This window comes from Syzygium oleosum, unplaced genomic scaffold (assembly GCF_021117445.2).
Source record: "Syzygium oleosum isolate NSW1041296 unplaced genomic scaffold, Sole_v2.1 Sole_v2.01, whole genome shotgun sequence".
Classification (NCBI taxonomy): domain Eukaryota; kingdom Viridiplantae; phylum Streptophyta; class Magnoliopsida; order Myrtales; family Myrtaceae; genus Syzygium; species Syzygium oleosum.
Genome location: NW_026607485.1, coordinates 35,775,338 through 35,798,993, shown reverse-complemented (window position 1 = coordinate 35,798,993; position 23,656 = coordinate 35,775,338). Strand labels below are relative to the sequence as shown.

Genomic DNA, 23,656 nt, shown 5'->3' with positions numbered 1-23,656 from the left:
GAACCCTTGCCTGGCCAGGCCTCACCTGTGGCAGGCGATAATGACCCTCGCCCAGGAGAGACCAGCCCGCCTGACCATCGCTTGCGGCCGATCATCGGCAAAAGGAAGAAGAAAGGAAAAAAGAAAAAATATTTAAAAATGTCCACGTTAGCGCCGGTGATGTCACGTAGGCCGGCTGGCGTCCACGTCAACAATATCCGGCCAAAATTAGCCAGAAGGACTGAATTAACACTAGGTCAAAATATTTAGGATTAAATTGATACAATTAAAAAGTTTAGGACTATATTGGCATCAATAAGATAAGTTTATGACTTTTCTGACGCTTTTCTCAAATAATGCATTGATATTCTCTCAAATACCTAACTCAATTTTATTTCCAAACCTTCATTTCTTTTTCATATTACATGATAAATTTAGTCGATTTGTCTCTCTAAATTGATTTATCTCTGAGACATGCGATCCTTCAATTACTAACCCTTTGAGCACGACGTTTAAGGGCAATAAAACTGAATGATTAATGTACCGCACGCAAATTGGTCACTAAATCGAAGTTTACACGCCCTGGAAGAATATATAATGAGGTCCATAGAGATCTGCCAATCGCATAGCCGTGTTGACCTTTTTGTCCTTATCAGCATGCAAGCTTTGGCAGAAATTCCCGCCGACTTGGCTACTCGTAGCGCCTTCATCCAAAATAGTAAGTTACTAAGAAAGTGAAAAGAACACCTATTTGGCAGAACAGAGACTGATTAAAGACGCTTTTGCCTATCTTAAAGTTGCCAATGCGTTGAATTAAACTATTGCTTTCACTTATTGGATTTCGGAGACATGCATGTCTATTAAATGGCTCGAAATGCGCGCTTTAACTTTACAAGAATATGCGAAGCTCAGCATGTCCGGAAGTATAGGAGTCGATGATCGATTCTTATAAGCCGTAGGAGCTGTAGGGTCTAGAGAATGCATAATTCTCCATTGTTTGGTGGCTTCGGCTTTGACACAGACATTTCGGCTTTATCACTAGTCTTTAAACTTTTGATTCTATGTTGTAACTTTTATTAATTAGGGCTGTTGACACCTAAACTTCTAATAGACAGTCAAGCGCTTTATAAAATTAAATAAATAGTAGCTTCAACCCCGTTTTGCCTATCAATTTGTTTAAAGACTAGTGATAAATAGTCTTTAAAGTTTAAACTGCGATAATGGGCGCTCGGGCCAAGCCGAGCATAAGGTCAACCCTAATTTCTTGAATAGGCTTGTCCATAATAGAAAAATTATGTAGATTATATTTGGATCGGGCTAGGCTTTAGGACTAAATATCATTACCTAAGCCGGCCAAAAAGTGCCCTTCGAGCCATTGTGGCCTGGCAGACCCGTGGGCCGCGGGGTGCACTATCAGGTCTACTTTTATCTTCTCTTTTGTGATATTTAAAACATTGCTTCCACTTAATGTTTAACACAAAAAAAACCGTCACATACATGTGAAGGTTGCGCTTTTATCTACATAAATCTGGAAGAGTTTCTCTCCCCATGTCACAGTATACTGTCGCAGTATCACTTTTGAAATAAGATGTTTGTCTGCAAAACGCACTCTTTACTTTGATAAGAGTCGCAACTTGAAAAGCCAAAAGTGCAAAAAGGCATAGTCACAGTGAAAGATCTGATGTTCGCATCACAAGTCTTTCGATATGAAGGAGTTTGTTAACATTTTTTATTATTTCTCGTAGGAACAGAATAGTTTCCAAAGCTTGCACGCTGACCTGAAAAGGAATATCAACAACGCAATGCGAGTGGCAGAAATCTATAGATCATACACATTATTCAAGGCATATAAGCCTCAGTTTTATGATAGACTCCTAATAAATCCACTTAGAATTTTAGTTGTTAACAAAATCTCGTTTTGTTTTCTCTTTCCCTTTTCAGAACCGACCCAGTTTTGACGATACAAATACAAAAGCTTTAACAGCCACGGCCGTAGAGAACGGAGTAGACTAGGAAAGTGTGTTCCACTTTGATCCAAGGTACGTCGACTGAGAAGACTATTTTCAAACAATTCATTTGCCAGAAATCGGCAGTGGCTTCAAGCTTAAGCGAGCAATGCTGTAAATTATAGGAGTTTGGTCATGCAACATTTGATGCAATGCATTGATTATCTAGTACTATTCAATTATGAGGAAATGGAGCGCACACAAGTTAACATGCATGCGCTGTTAGTTTTCCTTTCACGTCAGATACCAATGCTATCAATAATTGGGAGCTCATTCTTGAGAATTTTTTATGCCATTGGAGATTCTCCTCAATCCCTTGCTTCAGTTGAAAGATGAACCACTAACATCTATATTGCTAGTTGGTATGAATAGTGAGTTAGCTAGTAATTTTCTTAGACAATGGGAACACTAGGGTAGGCATAATTGGTTGGGGCATTGGATGCTTTCTGGCTTAGGAACTAGAGGTCATCCCTTCAAATCCTATCAATTGTGTGCAAACTGCTTTGGATCAGAGCAATTTGTACCGGCCAAAAGCCTGAACTTAACCGATGAAGCTTGCAGAGTATTTCATGAGCCTCCAGGTACTGGATCTCCACACCAATGCCCCTTCATATAAAATAAAGAGGGTCTTCGACAAGATGAGTTGTTAGTGATGCCTACCGAGGTCCTATTGAGATTGTAGAACAGCTGCTCTGAAGGCAGTTTGAAGTTCAGACCTTTTTGTTGCGAATTCCCAAAACCATGTCTGGTTTAAGGATTAACCAACTAAAACAGAGCTATTTTCTTCTGAGATTTCTATTAAGATACTTGGTCTCAAGAGGATTATATGATGGAATACAGCTTATGTTATGCACTGTATTCGGTTGATCTATTTCAAGCTGTTTCTATTTGGGGTTTATGGCTAGATTGTGACAAATTCAAAGATAAATCCTTCTGGACTCTACCTGTTCTACCTAATGCTGGAGTCTTAATATATAAAGCATCTTGTTGCCTATGGAAAGTTTTCATTTTTATGGCATGGTCATTGGCATCCATTCGCTCCTTTCGCCGAAGAAATGATCTCGCAGAAAGACATATCATTCTACTTATTTCCTTTTAACTCAGCCATGCTGCATAAAGTGTTCTTCAAAAAGTATATTTACAATATAAATAAAAAATGCATGTGAACTGTGACTATTGTTGACTTTCTAACTGGCCGTTGCTTATTTAATGTGCTGGCCTTTGCTTTGCTCAGTCTCTCTTCTGTATATGTCGACCACTTTTTTTGTTTGATATGCCCAAATCAATGCACCCACAAACTTTCACACAAAAACTTTCACACACAAAATATTCTTTGCTTTTGCCCTCTGATGATTTTGCATTTCGTAATGTTCTTGCTCTATCTAAACAGTGAGGTGCACGTTATTTAGAAGGTCTGTTGAATCCTAGAGGATAGCCACAACAAACATTTGCACACTTGAGACATTCTCATTTGCTACGTTTCCATAATGCAATTCTTGAAATTTTACGACAATCTCAAGGATAAATTTTGGTCTGTTCCGATGTTGCTGCTGGAAATGATGTTCCCCTTCCTACTGAAAAGCTATCGACCCTACTACCACTATAATTTTCCCACCGTTGCTGCTGCGGTGCCATCATCCTCTGGACCTCTATGGCAACCACCGCGCCTGTCATAGACCATGCCGAACGCAAAGCCTTCCTGATCATCTTCCAAATCAAAGTGTTTGGTAATCAGAAGAAACCAATGCCGTCGAAGCTTATTACTAACGTGGTCTAGAAAACACCAACCGCAAGAAGCTACACGTAATGAAGTCAAAGGAGAGGATTTCCAAAGTTAATTTGGTGCAGAACAACCAACACTAAAAGAGTGTTGGGTGGTGAGGTACGCAAATAAATTTAAAAAACACGATTACTTGATTATTCCGTGGTTAGGAAATGAAATCTCTTGCGTTTAAGCTAGGCTCAGTCTCTAATACTCCACCTAATTGAAGTGGAAATGCCAAGCAAATGAGACATTGTAGTTACAGATGTGGCGTTAACTGATCAGGGGCAAAGTCATAATTACTGGCATTCTGTAGACCTGTTTCAATATTTCTGATATTTCATTTTAGATTCTTTGGTTCATTAACGATCCATAGAATTTTACAGTGCTCAATTTGGAATTACGATTAGTAATTTTTTTGATTGGAGGTGCGTGCTAGTGAATAAAATTGCGCTGCATTGTTCATGACGAATATAACCGATGATTTCGGACCTTTCGTTAGGTCGGGAATGAACTGGTGTGTTTAATATGCCGTCTTATCTTTCCAATGAGAACGACTTCGATTGAATTTGGTTGTTTAACCTCAATATTTTTCCATAGCTATGACATTGCACTAGCTATCAATGCATTTGGAGCTAAGCATGTTGCTGAATTTGCCATAAGATGTGTCAACATAAAGATGCTACTCCGCACATCAACTAGTTTGTGATTGTCCATAGCGGTTGTCTTGATACTTCCGAGAAAATTTGTTCGTTCACTTCAGTTAATAAAGCAAGATAAACATAGGGGGTTGTTGAGAGGTTAAGTGATCGATTAGTCTTTTTGCTAGGCTATTATTATCCTTTTTTTTTTGCGTACACCAAATTAAAGAGCTTATTGCCTTATTTAGTATTATAGTATCTAGCTAGGACAAGAGTATTTTATACTGCCGTTGTACCTTATAGAACCCTTTATTTTCAGCATATGTATGTGGCGATACGAGCGAAATCATACAAGAATAGAAGAAGCTCTTGGTTGAAGAATTGATGCTCGAATTTCGAGAAAAGACTGCTTGGGAAGAGGAAATCATCATTGCTTTAAAGAATTTGGACCTGCAAAGGTTTGCTCGTTATTAATTGATTTGTAAACAATGGAATTGACGATCTAGTTAGTTGAACATTACATCTTTAATCGTGGGTCTCAAACCCAGACAACAAATTACACTGCTACCTCAAGCTCAACAAAATCCAGTGAGATCATCTCTAAAGTTGATTGTATCGTATTGCTACTCATTTCATGAAAATTTGGACGGTCGCAAATGTTTTTTATTGTAATATAAGTCAAGTTTTAGCGATAAACTCTTTATGAGGTACTCTATCCAAGGATATCACCATAGTATCAACAATTAAAACATGAGTTAGGCAATTACAATATGTTTGATCAATCGACTCATTTGTGTATCTACATAATAGTATATAATAATCTTCACAAATTTTTATGATTCTCAATATAATCTCTCTAGATGTAACATATTAAGTAAATGTGTCATCTAAGTACCAGTAATGATGCCTACGGTTAACGATGGATAGCTAAGTGCGGAGCATATAACTACTTTGATACATCGTCGCCAGAACGAGGTTTCTTTTTGCTCCGATCCTAAAGAAGGAGACACCAAATGAAAGAATGTCTAACGGAGGAGGTGAAAATTATTTTGAAAATCAATTCTTTTTTTTCTGATGAAGTGAAAGTAAATAAAATCAAGAAGTGATATTTAAATATTCTAGTATTACAAACCGAATTCCTGTTTTTTAGCAATAACTTCCAAGTACAATATAGGACGCTCCCAGTTAGTACAACTTCCGGTCGCCGGTCGCCGCTGCCTCAGACGTGACGGAACAGAGCAGGAAAAGTTCGTGCGTAGAGAGCTCGTGATTCTCTCGCCGGGAATTCAATTTCGCGGCCTGCTCCATCCTTATTCCCCACCGTGGCCTCGAATCCACCGGTCGCCGTCGCTGTGATCGCTCCGCCATCACCAGTTCTACTCTCTCGGCGCCTCCGCCGACGAAGCTCTGTTTGGCCGAGAGGCTCGAAGAACTTCGATCTCTTCACAGCCGACGAGCCCCAGGACCTTCTCTTATTAATTGAACAACCGATTGTGTGATCAGGATTCCTTCCCCCTTTAAGGTAAATTCTTCGAACTCGGTTTCCGCCGCTTATGAACAAAGCAGAGTTTGATAAGTTTCAGCTACTGCCAGCTTGAAATCGGCCATGATTGAGTATCCATTGATGATTTGAGCTTGTTATTGTGATAATGTGATCGTCTGGTTTCGAATCGCTGCTTCCTCATTGCGTTTAGATCTCTTGATCCAAACGTCTGCCATGTGTTTGTTAATATTCCTGAGCGAAGTGGGTGTGCAGATTTGATCTTTTGGCTGAAATGCCTATTATGTGTTTGTTAATATTCCTGAGCGAAGCAGTGTGCAGATTTGATAAGTGTTCCTGCACCAGGATGTCTGGATACTTGTTACTTGCTCAAATCATGATATATACGTTCATCTCATCCATTCCATCTCTGATTTCTGTGACCTAGACCAATGGCCGAGGCTTCCATACATCATGTTTACCGTGTTTTAGTCTGATTTTATGTACAGATTTCGTCTTCAATTCTGGTTTACTTTGTTATCTTCTCTGCCGTATATGGGTCAATATACGAAGCAAGTAAAATCTGCCATGAGTTGTATTGTATGACTGAGTGAGCCATTGAAACATGTCAATGGAATTGAGTTTCTTGTTTGCTGGTAATGGAAGAAACTGAAAGAGGTCTTGAATGGATTTACAATTTGTTTGCGGGTCGTTCTCTGAATTAGAGTGTGTGCAGTGTAATCACCGAGGGAGTTATGATAGTTAGAGTTTTAGCATATTCTGTTTGTGTGTTTAAAGCAGAGTATAATGGCTGTTCAGGGGATGTGTGCACGAATGGAGATTTGCAGGAGCAATGAATAGTGCTTGTGCTCTGGATTTAGGAGTTGTTTGTGCAAAAGGAAAGAATAATAAAGAATGAAAGCAACTCGGTGAAGTTCAGTAAAAAAAATGAGGAAGAATTCATTCTCTGAAGTTGTAAAATGTTTGTTTAAAATGCATGAGTGTCTTTGGAAGTCCGAATGAAAAAAGTTAAAAGGAAATTTAGAGAAGCAGAACTCATGTTCTGAAGGCAAGAGACCGACAAAGGACAAAAGATTAAAAAAAAATTGAGATAATAAAAGTAATAAAAATCTAAATTCAAAAAAATTCAAAAAAATTCAAAAAAGTGAAATATTTGGAAAATGGTTAGAAAAATAGGTTTTGATTAGATAGTTAGATCTTAGTATTAAATTTAGCTTAGTTTCATTTAGTTAGTAATCATATAGTTTGAGGAATTTCATAATATTTTCTAGTTTAGTTTAGGTTTTAGGTAGATTAGTCTCTTAAAAAAAAATTAGATTCGATTTGATTTTAGCCCCAGGGTTGCTGTCCTGGGGCTTAATAACGAGACCATGCGATATTCATTGTCCGACTCGTACCGCACGTTATCTTTTACTCCCTCTTTTATTACTATTTTTTCTGTATTGGTTGTGACTTTTTTATATTGCTTTTATGTGTTGTGATTAGTTTTATTTTTTTTTATTTTTTTTGGTTAGAGATTAGTTTTAGTTGAATGGTTAGGTTTCATTCTAGGATCAGAATAAACATAAAAATATTGCATGGGCACTTAGCTGACGAGAAGTCAGATTTCTGGTTGCGTAACCGGCCCCAATAGGCTTATTGTGACTTCAAATCAAATGAATTCTCCAACATTGGCCGAGATAAGGGCTTGGGAGAACCCACGTTGATTGAGGACTTTTCGAAATTACCTCTACACCCACTTCTCCGGACGAACGGGCCTCTCCAAGAGAGTCGCTACATCATTCAAGATAACCGAGCAAGTCTTGAAGCTTCTAATAAGGGCCTAGGGTTTCTTAAGTACTCTAGAATATTCTTGACCACAGTATGGGAAATGTACATAGTATTACTGTAATTAATGCAAGTAGTTGGTAGATGATGAGATGAATCTCCACCGTTAGATCAAGAGAAACCTATTGTTGTAATCCGAGGGTTTCTTCTATAAATAGGTGTCTCATCCCCTCATTTGTTATCTCATGAGTAAAGGAAATCTAGAGCTTTTCTCTATGAGTTTCTCTCCAGAATCCAAGTTAACTAGATTAACTAGTCCGTGACACTTCCTCATGTCCTCGCAATAATTGAGTCTAAATATTATGTATGGAAAAAGAATATTTAATTTTGTGCAATTAGAACTTATAAAAAAAATAGCGTAGCAATTTTCAATGCTTATCTAAAAGTTTGTCAAAGGATTAAGTTTTCAAACTTGTTACGCAATTCTAATATAATGAGCACAAAACTTACACAATTATCAAACTTTTTCGGCATAAGAATATTAATTTAGTTACTAAAACATAAAATTTGATTTTCTCGAAATCAGTCATTAATTAATTTCTGCCCCACTCACAATAATTTCTGAATCAGTCCCAGACTACAAGAGAACAGGCTTAGGAATGGACATATGCTCTAAGCTTGTTCATTATATTAGTTTTTCCAGCAATTGTGCGGATTCACTGTTAATCCACTAATCCACATGCAAAATCTCCACGACAAGAGGAAGGTTTTGAGCAGTTGGATCCAACCACGGCTGAGGGACAATGACATGCTCTAACAAACATTCTGGCGAATTTCTTCTTGTACCTGCTATTTCATAAACCTTCATCTTCATGATGAATGACCTCCTTAATTACACATTTCACGTTACCCACTTGATAGTGAAAGGATTGGTACCAAGATCACGAAAGCCATCAAGCGTTCCAACATCTGCGTCCCAGTCTTTTCTCCCAGGACTTCGCAAGAAGTTACAAGAATATTTGTTGTCCTTCCATAAGTGTTCCACTCATTTCTAATGTGTAAATGCTCGAGAGATATTGGTACTCGTAGAGAAACATCTTTTCTTTCTCCCAAAATTTTTCTTTTTTCTGAGTGAGCTGAAAGCTAGGACATTGAACTTATAGAAGTAGAAATTCCTCCGGACCATCCCAAGGCACCATTATTGAGTGAGGTATTATTGCATGCTTGGTTTGACCAAAAATGTGCTGATCATCAATTCTAATTTGCAGATATTTTTCAAAAAAAAAAATACAAGCAATGTGGAGTATATAATGCTTAGTTAACAGAGGAATGAGTACAGTGCCCATCTCCATTATGACGAGTGGCTTTTAGAACACTCATTACAAGTCCGTTTGTTATTGTTTTTTCAAATTTTAAGATGTCTGTTCAAGTTCATGGTATTCATGTTGAACCATCAAACATTAACAAAAAGAGTTTGCTACTGTGATTGTCAATGAAGATGCAAAATGAATGTGACCATTTGGTTTTTACTATGATAGACAACAAAGATGCTATCCCTCTAGTTGAAATAGTATATGTCAAAGGCAGCTGATCATATGAGGTTGAATTGAGACTGAAAGAAGCCTATGCAGAAAGAAATTGTTTGTTGTTTTTTTTTGGGTAAGGAGGAAATTGTTTGTTGTTGTATTCTACTAGAACCGAAACTCATCTATATTGCATAAAACTAGCTAGTTCATGCTTATGGGACGAGTTCATTTCCAAAGTGAATATTGTTAGGGGTTGCCTTCATGTGTACTTTTGCTTATAAATTCTTGGTCACATAGTTCAATGACTTTGTTTAATGTGGTACTGATGATTACTTTTTGAAATCTGGTATCTTCTCATTTTAGGTTACATCGATATGCTCTCCATCAAAGATATAGTACCTGCTGCACTAAACAACATAATCACGCAATTCATTCTTTTGGACAAAGGTAGGGTAGCCACGGAAGCCCAGAGCAAGACATGCTTGGCGCTTGTAGCCGATGAGACCGCGGCTGTACATTTCCAGTTCTGGGGTGAGGAGTGTGACCTGTTCAAGCCTGGGGATATTATCCGTTTGACCAACGGGATTTTCTCTTACAACAGGAACCATCTTCTGTTGAGAGCAGGGAAGAGAGGGAGCATCGAGAAGGTGGGTGAATTTACCATGACTTATGTCGAGACTCCCAACATAAGCGAGATACGGTGGGTTCCCGATCCAAACAATTCTAAAACGTATGTGCGGGAAGCTGTTATATCTCCTTACTCACGTATTTTCCCTCCGATGCTTTGATGGTGAATGTGGTTTGTTTGCTGCTATTACTGATTGCAATATATAGACAAGCACGTGTAAGGTGCAAAGCCCTTTCGTTGACCGAAGCTTGCTTTTAGGCAAAGCACTCAATATATGTGACGGGATTTTTGTTCCTGCAATTGTGTAAGATGCCTTTTCACTTCTTGTGTAACCTGGCATCTGAAGGATCTTACTCTTGATGCTGAAGCCATAAAAAACCAAAGATAATCCTTTTTTGTTTACAGATCTGAAAATCTGCGTTGTAGCAACTTTCAGTCCAGGCATCTTTCCTACGCCTTCTTTTTCTTTTTCATGAGGCCAATATGTTGCACAGTAGATGATGGATGCACTTACAGGTAATGTTGGCTTGAGATTATCCATCTATCCCTCGCCAAAAAAAAAGATAAATAAATTAAATTAGATGTTAATTGTAGCCTCATCCAACCTTGACCTCTTTTGAGTTAAAGCATTCCGAGGATTACAACCATTTCATCGGCATGAACTCGCATGCTTTATTTCACTGGGACAGGGTGATATCGTAAGAACAGATTTGACGGGTACTTGCTTTCTGCTGGATATGGTGCTGCAGTAATTTGGTCATATCTTTGTGGGAGACTTTGAATTATGAATCCAGATTGTCATTCGTGTTACAAAAATTCTCAATTCTAATGATGGGTTCTGCCTGTTGGCTAAAAGAATATGATGAGCTTTACTCCCATAATTTTATCTAAATTATTGTTGATGACAATTACTAAGCATAGGTACTTTCATTTGCAATAATTTGATATATTTTACCATTCCATTAATTAATTACCAACTGTTAACATTTTCATATTACAAACACTGTTATCAAATTACCATCCATCAATGCAGATTACGATATATAAGTGCAATCGAGTTACGGCTACAAACAAATTCGCCTATGAAATCAAATTACTACCTATGGGTGTAATCAAATTACTACCTATGGGTGCAACCTACCTTTACGACTATTTCAAGTGCATTACAATATAAAGCCATTTTTTTCAAGTACGGCCCGATCCCATGTAATAGTGTCTTCGACTATCCTATTGATTGCTTCGTCCAACTATAGCATAACCAACAAAAGTTTTAATCAAGAAAATTGGGAAGGAAAATACACCGAATTTGTAATTTCCCTAACTCCCATCTCACGAAAGTTTTAAATTTGTTCCAACTTATCACCAAATTTTCTTTCCCTCCATTTGCCAAACAATGCCTGAGTAGAACATGATCCTCAATAAACAACAACAAATTCAGATTTGTTAAGAAGCTAATCAAGAAATATTAACAATTTTCTGTCCCTCTAAAAAATTTCTCACTTTCAGTTTTTCAGAATAACCAACAATTGAGGAGCAAGAGGGGAGAACGAACAGAAAGCAATTACCAAGTGATTTAATCCTGTAAGGCGAACTCTAAAGGACAGTAATATAATACGCAAACGAACAAGCATTAACAGCTTCGTGCGAGTTGTTCACACTTGTAAGAATCTGACAAATCCGTGCCACTTGAAATTTCCAATGGTCCAAACTAAAAATTTTCAAAAAAGACATGAATTTAAGATTAAATCATCAAAATCAGAGAAGCATTTACATTACAATAGTAAATACCACTGGCACGGCTAACCCTGTATTGAGCTTTATCTTCCTCATCTCTTACAAAGACCTAATATACATGTACATGTGGTAATCTCAATGCGGGTGGGAAAAAAGAGGGTGGGGAAAAAAAGAGAGAAACACTCAACAATAACTGGTAAAATTTGCTACCACTCTCAAGCTATGTATACACCTATGCAACAAACAAGCCCAATTGTCATATTCCACAGTAGACAAGTCTACCACATGCCCTAGGGTGGCGAATGGTCTGCCTGACCATGACAAGCTGTAAATTAAGCCCGCTAATCCAGCAACGAAGATTTAGTGTCTCCACACTATTTGGCCGAAATCAAATATATGCAAGGGAGCTTCGGTCAAGGTCGGGCTGTGGACGACCCCTGGTAGGTGTCGGTGGTCTTTGAATGTTGAGTTCCTGAATTATACCAGAAGTTTAGAAGAACTTATGGCTTATAAATGATTTAAGACTTCGACAGGAAGGAAAAAAAATCAGGAAATGGCAAACAGGGCTTGCCTGCATCCAGGTGTCCTCAATGACACGCTCCGGAGATGTCTCCGGTGATTGAAGGGGAGGTGGCAGGGGATGTATCAACTTGGGAACGACAACCAAACCCCTTCCAACAACTAATATTGCTCCAGCATTGTTTGCAGTTCCTAAAAGCATAGAGAGAATTAGAATTGCAAATGCACGATGTAGGGTCAGTCAAAAGCTCGGGACTTCATTTGCTTACCACAATAGTTAGTTGCAGAAAAGAGGGTAATCAACTGTCCCTGAGCAAACCGCTCAAACCCATCCATAACACATTCATGGGCCCTTATGATAAGTTGTAATTTGTTTTTCTTGCAGAAGTCTGTGACCCTGTCAGGCTGAAGTAAACCAGAGTCAATACTCAACACAGCTACGATCGGGCTTATTCCAAAATAAAATATCTTGAGAAATGAAGTGGCAATAGCACAAATAATGAGATTGGGAGCAGGTTCAAACTGGTTCTATTGGGGAGGATTGGAGGCTGGGAGGTTCTTGGACGAACATGAAATAATGAGACAAAGGGCAAGGAGAAGGAAAATAATGCAATATAACTAAAAATGTCGAGCAGATTTTTTGCTATGCTCAGCATCTTTGATACCAACAACCATTCTTGCTTTGTTGAGCAAGCTTGGACATAGCAGTCCCTTAAAGCTCACACTCAAAGGGATTAAGATCAAGTGTGATTATTCACAAGCAGCTTATCCGGCAGCCCTTTCTAGTGTCCTCCCACTAGAGGGATTTATTGCATATTGATTGCTAAAAATTCTGATTACCTGAAGGTCTATCGATTATCCACTAGCTAGGCCTCAAGGTATACATGTGACACTACTCAGCTTAGAACTTGTTAGGGACAATTGAGTAGCACAAAAGAACAGAGATAAGGGAGGGCACGTATACCGAAAGGCAAAGAGTACAAAGAAAAGCATGTCTCAATTAGAAAAACTAGCTTGGCATACCCCAAATGTGACAAGGCCTGGCCCTCTAGCATTTGGCCTCAAACCTTCTACACTGTCATTTTCTGTTGGATCAGACCTGTTCAAGAAACTTTGAATAAAAACATGCACGCTTAACGACTTTAAATGGAAAAAAAAATGAAGACATTTATCATACCACAAAAGGTCCATCAATATTATGGATCCGGCATCCATTGTTATTGGCCTTTCAAGCTTCTCAATTTGTTCTACAGAATGTATAGACCTTCCTATGCCACCATGCATACAGATTATCTTTTTCTCTATGAGAGCAGCAAGCGGAAGACAGTTGAAAAGTTGATTAAACCGTGTCCATGCCCATATTCCATCATTTTCTCCCTATACATAAGCAAATTCAGATAACAGGCCATGGAAAAGAGAACAAAGAACTGAACACTTGCACTCACCATTCGTTCAATGCATTCAAGACGAAAACCGAAAAGCGCATTTATGTCAGCTGCCTCGTGGTTTCCTCGTATCAGGTGAACATTTTCTGGGTATTCAATCTACAAAAAGGTAACCACAGCCCAAGTTAGTAAAATAACATAAACAATGCATTGCATTTGTATGAATAATCAACTCTTTCAAAAGCAGAAACGTGCCTTAAGAGCAAGAAGCAAAGTTATAGTCTCCAAACTGTGCTGTCCCCGATCAACGTAATCTCCCAAAAACAAATAGTCAATATAGCTGTGTCAACACATAAAGAGTCTATCAGATAGACATTTAAATTTCATTTTCACATAATATAAAAAAAAATATTCAATACTGGGAAATCTTCCACCCCAGAAGAATCACTTCACTAAATTTTAATAATATCAGAGATTCAGAAAATGCGTGGCCCTTTAAGCAACATGAAGAAAAGTCACCACCATAAACTGTACCACACGATAGTAGGGAATACCAGATATGACTTTTCCGAGCCTACATTTTGAATAAACCAAAATCAAGACAATAGTTTACGGTTTAAACTTGTGATTGAATTTCTAAACAAAAACTTTTACACAATCTCCTTAATGTTGTGAAACTTTGAATAAAGTATATTATGACTATCAGGCAGCCACCATCAGCTCCAATGCCTATTTTAGTTATCACTTCGGTACTTTTGAAGGTATGACACTTGGATTTTCTCTTCTGTTGTCATGTTGTTTCTCAGCGAAGAGCAGCACACATAGGACATTTACAACAAGTATAAAGCTTAAAAAAAAATTATTAAAACCATATCGAGCATACGTTATATCTCCTGCAGTGGAAGGAAACCCGTATTCATCAAACAAACGCATGAGATCACCAAATTGACCATGTAGGTCACCGAATACTTTAACTGGAGCTTTTAACTGAAGAACTGTTGGCTCATGCATGAAAAGCTGTTCTGCAGCATAACAGAGCTCCCCAACTTCGTAAGAATCCAGGAAAAACCTCCTATTAGCAGGAGCTTTCCAATTTCGAGGCCGAAGCAAAGTGGATATAATCTGAAAAGAGAAAAGAGGTAATTAAGCCCGGCAAAAGTTCTAATGAGGATGATGGTATTGACTTCTGTGACACTCACCTTCTTATGCAAGCCTTGAGGAGATTTTTGTCTGGTGAACTTTTTTGTAGGATATGACAGCTCATTATTCATCGGAACCATCCGTCTGCTCTCATTTTCAAATTGATCCAGTGATAGCTGTCTTACCATTCCACCAAGGTTACCTACAGCCTCTTTAGCAACTACCACCTGTAAGACAACAATGTAAGCACAAAGAACAGAGACTAAAACACCCTTTGATGTGAGACCATGACATAAGTTCATCGACTTACAGCTCTAGGATGAAGACGAACATCTCCCTCAGTGTCACTACCATCTGAAGCAGTTTCAGTTGCTTGAGAGTTTTCATCTGATACTGATGTTTCTTCTGCAGGGACAGAAGATGCCGATTGAACAGCTTGCCAGACAGCATTAGCCGCCTCAGCTTCAGCAGCAGAAGCCTCCCTGAGTTTTTCCATCGAGTTTTTGTCCATGCTGGAACTGTTAAACACACATCAGTAAGAAACATGCACATAAGATGCTAATTAATATGTTTGGGTATGTGTACGTCACAACGAGTGCCCATAGGCACGCAGCCTAGTGGCTAGGAAAGGAGGGAGGCAGAGAGGGGACATGAGATTGGGGGCGAAAAGAACAATTGTATGTTACTGCTGGTACAACAAATTCCAGACTGGTACTTGAGAAAAAGAAAGGTCAGGAGAAATGGGGAAAAGCAGTATAATACCCCGTGCTGCCAGATGAAATATCTAGTGCACTATCTGAAGTTGGAGATGTTGCAGGAGCAAGTATAGATGCATTAAATTTTGGACTACCGATAGGTGAGGCCCTCTCCGATGTTAACATTGGAGAATCACTATCCGACTGGAACAGCGAATTTTCGGCGACCAAAAGATCATCAAGCAGCATATCTGCACCAAATAATTCAGATTATATTAAGGGAAACAAATAGATGACCAAATGGGAAGAACATATGTCATATAACCGCTGGAAAAGCCTTCTGAACTAAACAGACAACTTATCAATTAGGTGGACAAAGATGAAACTTTATCAAAATATCTGACTATGTCATAAATCAGCGTAGTATGCTGCATGAAGGAACATTACAAACCTCTTAATTTAACCAGTTTTTCCACGTAATAACTCATACATGTCTGCTTATTGGAAATTGGAATTTAAATTTGAAAATCTTCCTCTGTTCAACAGAATAACATCCAACTAAACCCATAACGAGAGGAAAACATTAGACAAATGATTCGGATGGCCATTCCCATTCTATTGTATGGGGTCTCACTCTCACATATGAACCATGCTAGAGCCAGTGAAAACTAAAAATGAGAAGATTACAAGACAAGAACCACAAAAAAGGGTTCCAGATCCATGTGGACCGTGATTCCCATTTTATTTTTAATTCTTGTCTAAGATCGTCATTGCACCGGAAAAATTAGTGTTGATAATACAACTGAAACTGAAACAAGTCAGTTTATGTATATAAACTTCTCAATATTAAAGTTTTTGGCATTTTGGTCTACATGATCAAATGACATGTAAGTGAAGCTTTTACTTGACAAAATTTTGGAACCTTAAGCCTTAGGGAAATTCGTTCTTTGTTCAGCTATATTTATTTTTGTTAGAGCTTTAAACTCCATGATAAGATCTGTTAGAGACTTGATATCCATGTCTCAGAGGCTACACCAAATCAGATCCTGTTATACCAGATATTACCAACTAGTCCTGATAAAGCATCACTTTTCATCTGACAATAAATAAACGTTTCTTTAAATATTGTACAAGTGTAGTCATACTATAATAAATTATCTTGGAAAAACATCTACTTCACTCTGAGCTGTGCGTGAAGCCACCAGAGATTATATATGCAGCCAAAAAAGTAACAACCTCTGTGCCAGGTTGTTGGACGTGACTTTTAAAATGAATACAAATAGGTCTCCTCCAAGGGCCATAAACAGAAGTCTCTGATGAAAAAAGTCAAAAAGACGGTTGAGCGGGATAGAATTTTCTTCAAGAAGAATTGCTAAAGATTGTGGTTTCTATAAAGTTTCAAGATACAGTTCCAGCTCAAGCATTATGATGCAAAGCAAGAAATGTCTGGTTACTATAAACAAGCTCTTCTTTAATGAACCTCTTTTAAAATCTGGAATTGCCATCCACCAAGTGTCCCAAAAAATTGATATTCATTCTGAGGAATAACATGCCTTCTAATGCACAACATGATAGTGTTGGATAGAACAACAATTTTTCTTTAATAAAGCTGTAAATAGCAAACTTGGTGAGAGTAGATACTGAGCTTGCAAATACAACTAGCCTAATACCCGTGCCATGCACCGGTGAATCAATAGCTATATGTTACGCAAAACGAAATTAACATGCTTGGAACAATGATGTAGCTGCATCTTCACTTATTTGGGCCCGCCACAAGGACAGTATTGCCCACTCTGTGGCCCACACAAAATCGCATGACTTTTAAATGAGTCGTGCTAGTTTACGAATGCACGAAACTTATTTGTCAAAATACACCTATTCAAACATGGATGATGTGGAAACAAAGACAGATCCAACTTCCAACATATCCACTCCGGCCTAACACAGCTCTAGGCAGCTCAACTCAGGTTCACCGCTAGAATAATTTTGTTTGCTATATAGTTGGCTCATCTACACATGTCGTGTTAGTTTTGAGATTGTACGAGAATCGACATCTATGAAATTATCCCAAACGCCCCATCCCCCAGACACACAGACACAGATAGAGAGAGAGAGAGACACACACACACACACACACACAAAAGGTGGGTAGAGTATTTGCCCTACTCTAGAACTACCCAAAAGGTACCAGTTCCAAGTTTTTGGAACCTAGAGCATACCTCGTAGGGTCTTGGAACCACCCTGAACCCGAACGTGTCGGTTCCAGAGGTTCCAAGGTACCCTATACTACCCCATATTTTTTTTAAATATTTTTTTTATTATAGTTATAACCATTGACCATTCAACATAAAAAATTTCATGTTCATGTCTAATTGTAACGTAATTCTAAAACAATCGTAACATAAGAAAATATAAAGAAATAAATCAGCTTCTACCCATCTATTAAATCTATGAGTTTATATAAAAATATATCCCACTCTACCAAAAGCATGCACTAGGATAAAAAGTTGTAGACAAAACCAAGCTCGTCATAAAGAGGGGTAAAATTGGATTGCAGATAGTTAACCAGTTAGGGCCTTCATCCATTTATATGTGAAGATTTCATACTGACAATAAGAAGGTCATAAATAAAAAAGCAAACATATTTAATTAAGCAATAATCTACAGGGCACAAGGGGGAGGGTCGAAGGTGGATAGAGGAATGTGTGACCCAAACCACAGAACCTACCCTATACACACCGGTCCTGAATTTTTGGAACTTGAGAACCTAACTTACAAGCTCTAATACCCACCCTGGAACCTTCCCGACTATGCCGGTTCCGTAGGGCCAGTTAGTTCTGCAAGTACTCCTGCACACCCTTAATCAATAGTGCCTAACTTTATTGCCAATCATTTATAATCCATGTCATTCTTTAAGAGAAAAAGTATAGCTCATATCTTGTTGGTAAATAATTTTGATGAACTCCCATAAGCAAGTCATGGAAAGGTCCATAAGTCATACACTTAATTTGTCTATTCCATTAGATAACTGGAGTCCCAAAAAAGTCTTCTTGATCTTCATTTACATCTTCAAATTTTCAAAAGGACAAACCACAAGTTCAAATTTTACAATTCAAATCATGCTAAATTTGGACCTGATTTATTATCGCCTTCCTTATTGTTCATGTCATTGTACTAAAAAACCATTAATGATCCAATTACTATGTCATTGAAACTACTAGGTATAATATAAGATCCTTTGCTTGATTCTTCCGTATTAACTTCTTTACCTCCTCTAAGACCACCGTAGACATATATGCGAACACCAATAGCCGCAGCTGCATGGCGGCAACGGCGCATAAGCTCCAATGCAGGATCATACTGAGAGTGATCCTTGCTAGTGCGAGACGAAGTTACAAGTCCATTTCTATCCAGCCAAACTCCAGCAGCGGTGTCCAAAACTATAAAAAAATAACTAAGGTTGTAAAACAGATCTTTGCACAGTAAAACAATGATATGGAAAATAAGATGATTGGGATATGCCAAAAGTAGTTTGCATATACATCGTAGACTAAAGATTACCTGCTATAGCTGCTTCACCCTCCACCGCACGTCCTCCTTTGACTGCACCTCCTGTGACATGCAACCGAGCACCAACAAAGACCTACAACCACACAACAATTTGGTTCATGGGTAATAAGCTGGAATATGCATATCCAATCCCGGTCCTCTCAAAGACTGCAAGACCACTATTCAAGTTCACTAAGCAAAGCGGGACCGAGAAAAAGTATATACTTACCGCAGCATGTTCGTACCGTGGCGAAGGCGATACCCCAGGAGCAAGAGTCCACTCCCATTGACCATTCCTATGCATAAGCAGGCCATAAGCATCGGCCAGTGGCTGTGAATGCCAGGCAGATCAATAGTTTAAGAGATATAGTACGAAAACACCAAAAACGTATATTATCAGACATGGGAGATCTTGGTAATTTGATTTCTATTTGTTTTTTTTCTTTCTTTCTTTCTGGGCCACACACCACCACATGCAAGTGAGTGAAGTTCTTAATAAGAGGTATACACTTGACAACTCTCCATCTTTAACATCCAACTGGATACCGTAGTATTACTACACCCTCACTGTAGTACTATAGAGGTTGCCATCTTTGTCCTTTCCTCCTTATTGAAATTAACACAAAAAGATCCATCATGAAACATTTCGACTCCAGAATAATAATGCTATCAAGAGCATTTGTGTTAAGAAAATCACAAGTTAGATTTAGTCCCAGAGATTATGGAAGTTAAATTGTAATGTTCTCAAGCCTGAAGGAGGAACAACTGTAAATTAAGGCCCAATGTATGTGGTCCAACAAACCATCACAGAGGTTATATTGGATGTATCAATTTGTAAATGCCGACACAATATCTTAAAATTTTGAAGGGAAGCATGAGGCATTTCTAAGTGCCTTACAAAGAGCTGCCTATAAGCAAGGGTCATTCCTTCGATCAGATAATAACTAAACTCACACTTGATTCAACATCTTCATCCACATTCTAATCAAGTGGAAACTAACTTAGAAAGGAAAATCTCAAGAACCAAAGCCAAGCGGAAGAGCAAACCATCTAAATCCTACTGCCCTGAAGAGGCCCAATGTATGTGGTCCGACAAACCATCACAGACGGTACATTATATGTATCAATTTGTAAATGCTAACACAATATCTCAAAATTTTGAAGGGGAAGCATGAGGCATTGCTAAGTGCCTTATAAAGAGCTGCCCAAATGCAATGGTCATTCCTTCGATCAGATGAAAACTAAACTCACACATGATTCAACATGTTTATCCACATACTAATCAAGTGGAAACAAACTTAGGAACGAAAAAGCTCGAGAACCAAAGCCAAGTGGAACAGCAAACCATCCAAATCACATGCTAGTAGTACTATTGAAAGTAGTTCTCGAGTGAAAATAGATCTTACTGCCCCTGAAGAGGCCCAGTATACGTGGTCCAACAATCCATCACAAGAGGGTGTATTGGATGTATCAATTTGTAAATGCCAACACAATATCCCAAAATTTTAAAGGGGAAGCATGAGGCATTTTTAAGTTAAGTGCCTTATGAAGGGCTGCCTAGATGAAAAGGTCACTCCTTTGATCAGGTAAAAACCTCAAGAACCAAAGCCAGGTGGAAGAGGTAACCATCCAAATTACATGCCAGTAATAATATTGAAAGAAGTTCTTCAGTGAAAATAGATCTTACTGCCCCTGAGGAGTCTCTTCCACCACAAAGCAAAAACATGCCATCTGATCGTGCACTAGCTGTTGCATACCTGCAAAAGTATGGTAGAGTTATGTCTAATTTGGTTTTTCTTATGTCGAGAGAATGAATAGATAGCATCTGCTTTTCCAATGTAATGGAGTTTACCTACAACCATAGACCAAGTGGTAATGCAATGGAAATCATTTGCGGCTATTATTCGCCATCATTAACAATATGAAATTAGAGGCAACTGACTTTTCCCAACTGCATAACATATACTTACATTCTTGCTGAAGGTCTATCACCTTCTGGGTTGAGCTTGCGCCAAACATAAGGTTTCTGGGCAGTATCCAGTACCCAAGCATCCGAAAGAACTCTTTTTCCTAGAAAAGAATATTTCGCACGGTAAAGTTATTGTTAGCCTTCCAACAATGCCTTCATTGAAAATGAGAAAAGACCTAAACGCAAGAATAATGGCTTGACCAGCCAAAAATTCTAGAAATAAAATGAAGAAAACAAAAATCATTGCATTGTATCGCAGGAGCAATATAATGCGTCATAATAAATGAGCAAACGCCACTTGTCCACGATTGAGAAGAATACTTTGCCAAATAATATCTTTTAGAAAGTTCAATCCAAAGCCATTAGGGTGATGGAGACTGCATGCATATAAAACCCAAATAAATCCCTAAACAAACAATACGGAATACTTTACACCTCCTCTCACGTGCAATCAGGAAAGAAACCATAAGAAGCACACGAAAACATAAACAAGAACCACATGGGAAATGACCTATTAGTTCGGGGAAGAATGCCAAACTAGGCTCTGATACTAAGTTAGAAAGGTCGCTCCTAATGCTTAAATGTTGATGGAGATTACAAGTATATAAGGTCCAAATAAATTACAAAGACGAGCCATGTGGAATTCTTGAATAATATCATCGTGACCATACTCTAAAAAGCAAAAAAAAAAAAAGAACATTTCGATGCATCATCGAAATAACATCTTAATGACCATCCAACGAAATAAACAAGTTGCAGAGGATAAAAGGGAAAATAACACCATAATGGTTCAGGCCCAACACTATTGCTAGCTTATGATGATCCATTACCTCCAGAAAAATGGACTCTAAGAAATCCAAGCACAACTAGCTTCTGCATTTTGCTCACAGTATATATACACATCTTCTTCAAAGTTAGAAAATCCTTTCCAAAGAAAACTAGAGAAGCATATAGATCCAGCACAACGCATGTCTTAAAGCCATCTCATCTAATCAAAGAGAAGGTATAAGCAAAGAGTAATTATCATAAAGCATCTCCCCTAACTTTACAGCGGTTACCAGTATGTATAACAAGTTGATCACTTCTGGTAGCATATCTTCAAGAAAAACCAAAAAACAATTGAAAAAAACTTACCATCATTGCCGCTGACAGTAACAAGATATCTCTGAGCAACCAAGTCCATCACATGACCATATCGAGGCCCTGGACCCTGCCCGTGCACCAACACCCTACATATAAAGACCGTACACTAATATTTATCAGATATCCGTCTCTGTGCAGAAATTACTTTATCATAATTTGGCAGCAGAAGTTCACCTGTGCCACTTGAACTTGTCATTTGTCAAGTCTAGCACAAAAAGATCATCCGTGGAATGCCCAGCAGGACCTATGCCACCCTACCAACGGAGACAATTCACGTGTAAAATTAACCAAACAAGGACACCACTAGCCATTCACGGCCACATATTTACCCGCCACAATTACCTGAAAGACAACCATAGTGCCTACCACAGCCGCCGCGTGTGCCGCCCTAGGAGACGGCGGCTCACCCGCAGGTTTCATTCTGAATTCATCAATTTTACAGAGGTAAACAAACAACAGTTACTCCTTACCAAAAACAAAACAAACAACAGTTACTAATCAAGCTCCACTGCTACTGCTAGAAACAGCAAGAAAGAGGAAAGGAAATGAGGGAAAGGAGTTGCCTTGTCCATTTCCTGGTGAGAACATCGTAAGAATGTACTGAATTCGTGACTCCGGCTAATCCTAGCACCATAGCAACCAGCATGAAACAACCGAACTATCCAATACGGACTGATCGAGAAAATCGAGCAGAGCCACAAGAGCAAAACAAAGACCACGGGAAACACACTGACGCAACCCGACGGTACTCACTGATGCCCGGGGCGGAGGAGGCGGCGCCCCCCTCGATGGCCGTGGCGCCGCCGAAGAGGATCAGGCGGGGGCCGTGGGACTTGGTGGCGGCGACGGCGGTGAGGGTGTGGGCCACGCGGGAGCCGGGGGCGTCCTCGTCGGTGTCCCAGTAGGTCTCCAAGTTCCGATAGGTCGGAGCCGGGTACAGCCATGGCTTGGAACCCATGGAACCCCGCAGGAAAGCGACAAGCCTCCCCTGCCCGCAGGACCGAGGTCGGAATTCAGTCGATCCCAAACCAGGCCCCGAACCCGAACCCGAACCCTCGGCAGGGAACCAGATCGAGGAGTGTTCGTCGGGCGACGATCCGCCGCGGGGCCCCGAAGAGGCTCCGACGGGACCCGCGCGAGCCGGCCGCCGGGAGCTTCTCGATTCGGCCGGGGGCGGACGACGGCGAATCGGCGGCGGCGGCGGCGGCGGGGGTAGAGTCCGGAGCTGGGGGTGCTGCCCCGGTTGGTGTGGCGAGGGGAGTCAAACGTTGAGTGGGTCAGGAAAAAACAGAGGAAAGGAAGAAGAAGAAGAAGAAGAAGAAGAAGAGATTAGAAATAAAATATAAAAAATATATATTAAAAAGAAAAAGTAAAAATTCGCAAAATATTTCTAGAGAGAGAGAGAGAGAGAGTCTACAGTCAACAGTCAACGGAGGAGAGGGATGCCGTTCCGTAGAGATTTCCCCGATCGCTTCCCGACTTTGCCCCTAGCCTTCGAGGATTTCTTCCCCCCTTTTTTTTTTTCCTTCTTTTTCTATCTTGTTTTTTTTTTGCGATTTCCCAAAAAAATGAAAATGATAGTTCCTTTCCATACATATATCCTATTTTGAAAAAGACCACTTATTAAATTCCGGTTCAAGGCCTCCAATTTTTGACCCCGGAAATTTTCAAAAAAAAAACCCGCGAATAGAACGATTTAGAGTAAAAACACA

The 23,656-nt window shown here is 39.2% G+C and overlaps 2 protein-coding genes across 2 annotated transcripts; one reads left to right on the top strand and one right to left on the bottom strand.

Annotated features, from left to right (window-relative positions):
- The first annotated feature begins 5,594 nt into the window (after positions 1-5,594).
- On the top strand, positions 5,595-10,114 carry LOC115678988 (uncharacterized). The gene is made up of 2 exons (XM_030602511.2): positions 5,595-5,910; positions 9,546-10,114. The coding sequence occupies exon 2, from the start codon at positions 9,557-9,559 to the stop codon at positions 9,968-9,970; it is 414 nt and encodes a 137-aa protein (XP_030458371.1). The 5' UTR covers positions 5,595-5,910; positions 9,546-9,556; the 3' UTR covers positions 9,971-10,114.
- Positions 10,115-11,525: 1,411 nt separating this feature from the next.
- Positions 11,526-23,170, bottom strand: LOC115680404 (serine/threonine-protein phosphatase BSL1). The gene is made up of 21 exons (XM_030604211.2): positions 22,698-23,170; positions 22,508-22,568; positions 22,287-22,365; positions 22,119-22,198; positions 21,936-22,030; positions 20,803-20,902; positions 20,520-20,589; positions 19,062-19,163; positions 18,845-18,926; positions 18,553-18,723; positions 15,351-15,534; positions 14,899-15,106; positions 14,648-14,815; positions 14,332-14,570; positions 13,704-13,788; positions 13,509-13,607; positions 13,241-13,440; positions 13,087-13,162; positions 12,333-12,468; positions 12,116-12,255; positions 11,526-12,016 (listed from the first exon to the last, which is right to left on the bottom strand). The coding sequence occupies exons 1-21, from the start codon at positions 22,900-22,902 to the stop codon at positions 11,933-11,935; spliced, it is 2,664 nt and encodes an 887-aa protein (XP_030460071.1). The 5' UTR covers positions 22,903-23,170; the 3' UTR covers positions 11,526-11,932.
- Positions 23,171-23,656: the final 486 nt, after the last annotated feature.

What these genes read in the sequence shown, in the direction of transcription:
- LOC115678988 (XM_030602511.2), top strand. Translation starts at nt 9,557, where the DNA reads ATGCTCTCCATCAAAGATATAGTACCTGCTGCACTAAACAACATAATC.
- LOC115680404 (XM_030604211.2), bottom strand. Translation starts at nt 22,902, where the DNA reads ATGGGTTCCAAGCCATGGCTGTACCCGGCTCCGACCTATCGGAACTTG. An exon ending in GACAAGTTCAAGTGGCACAG is followed by an intron (nt 22,031 to 22,118) that starts GTGAACTTCTGC and finishes CTTTATATGTAG; the next exon opens with GGTGTTGGTGCACGGGCAGG. An exon ending in GGGTGAAGCAGCTATAGCAG is followed by an intron (nt 18,724 to 18,844) that starts GTAATCTTTAGT and finishes ATTTTTTTATAG; the next exon opens with TTTTGGACACCGCTGCTGGA.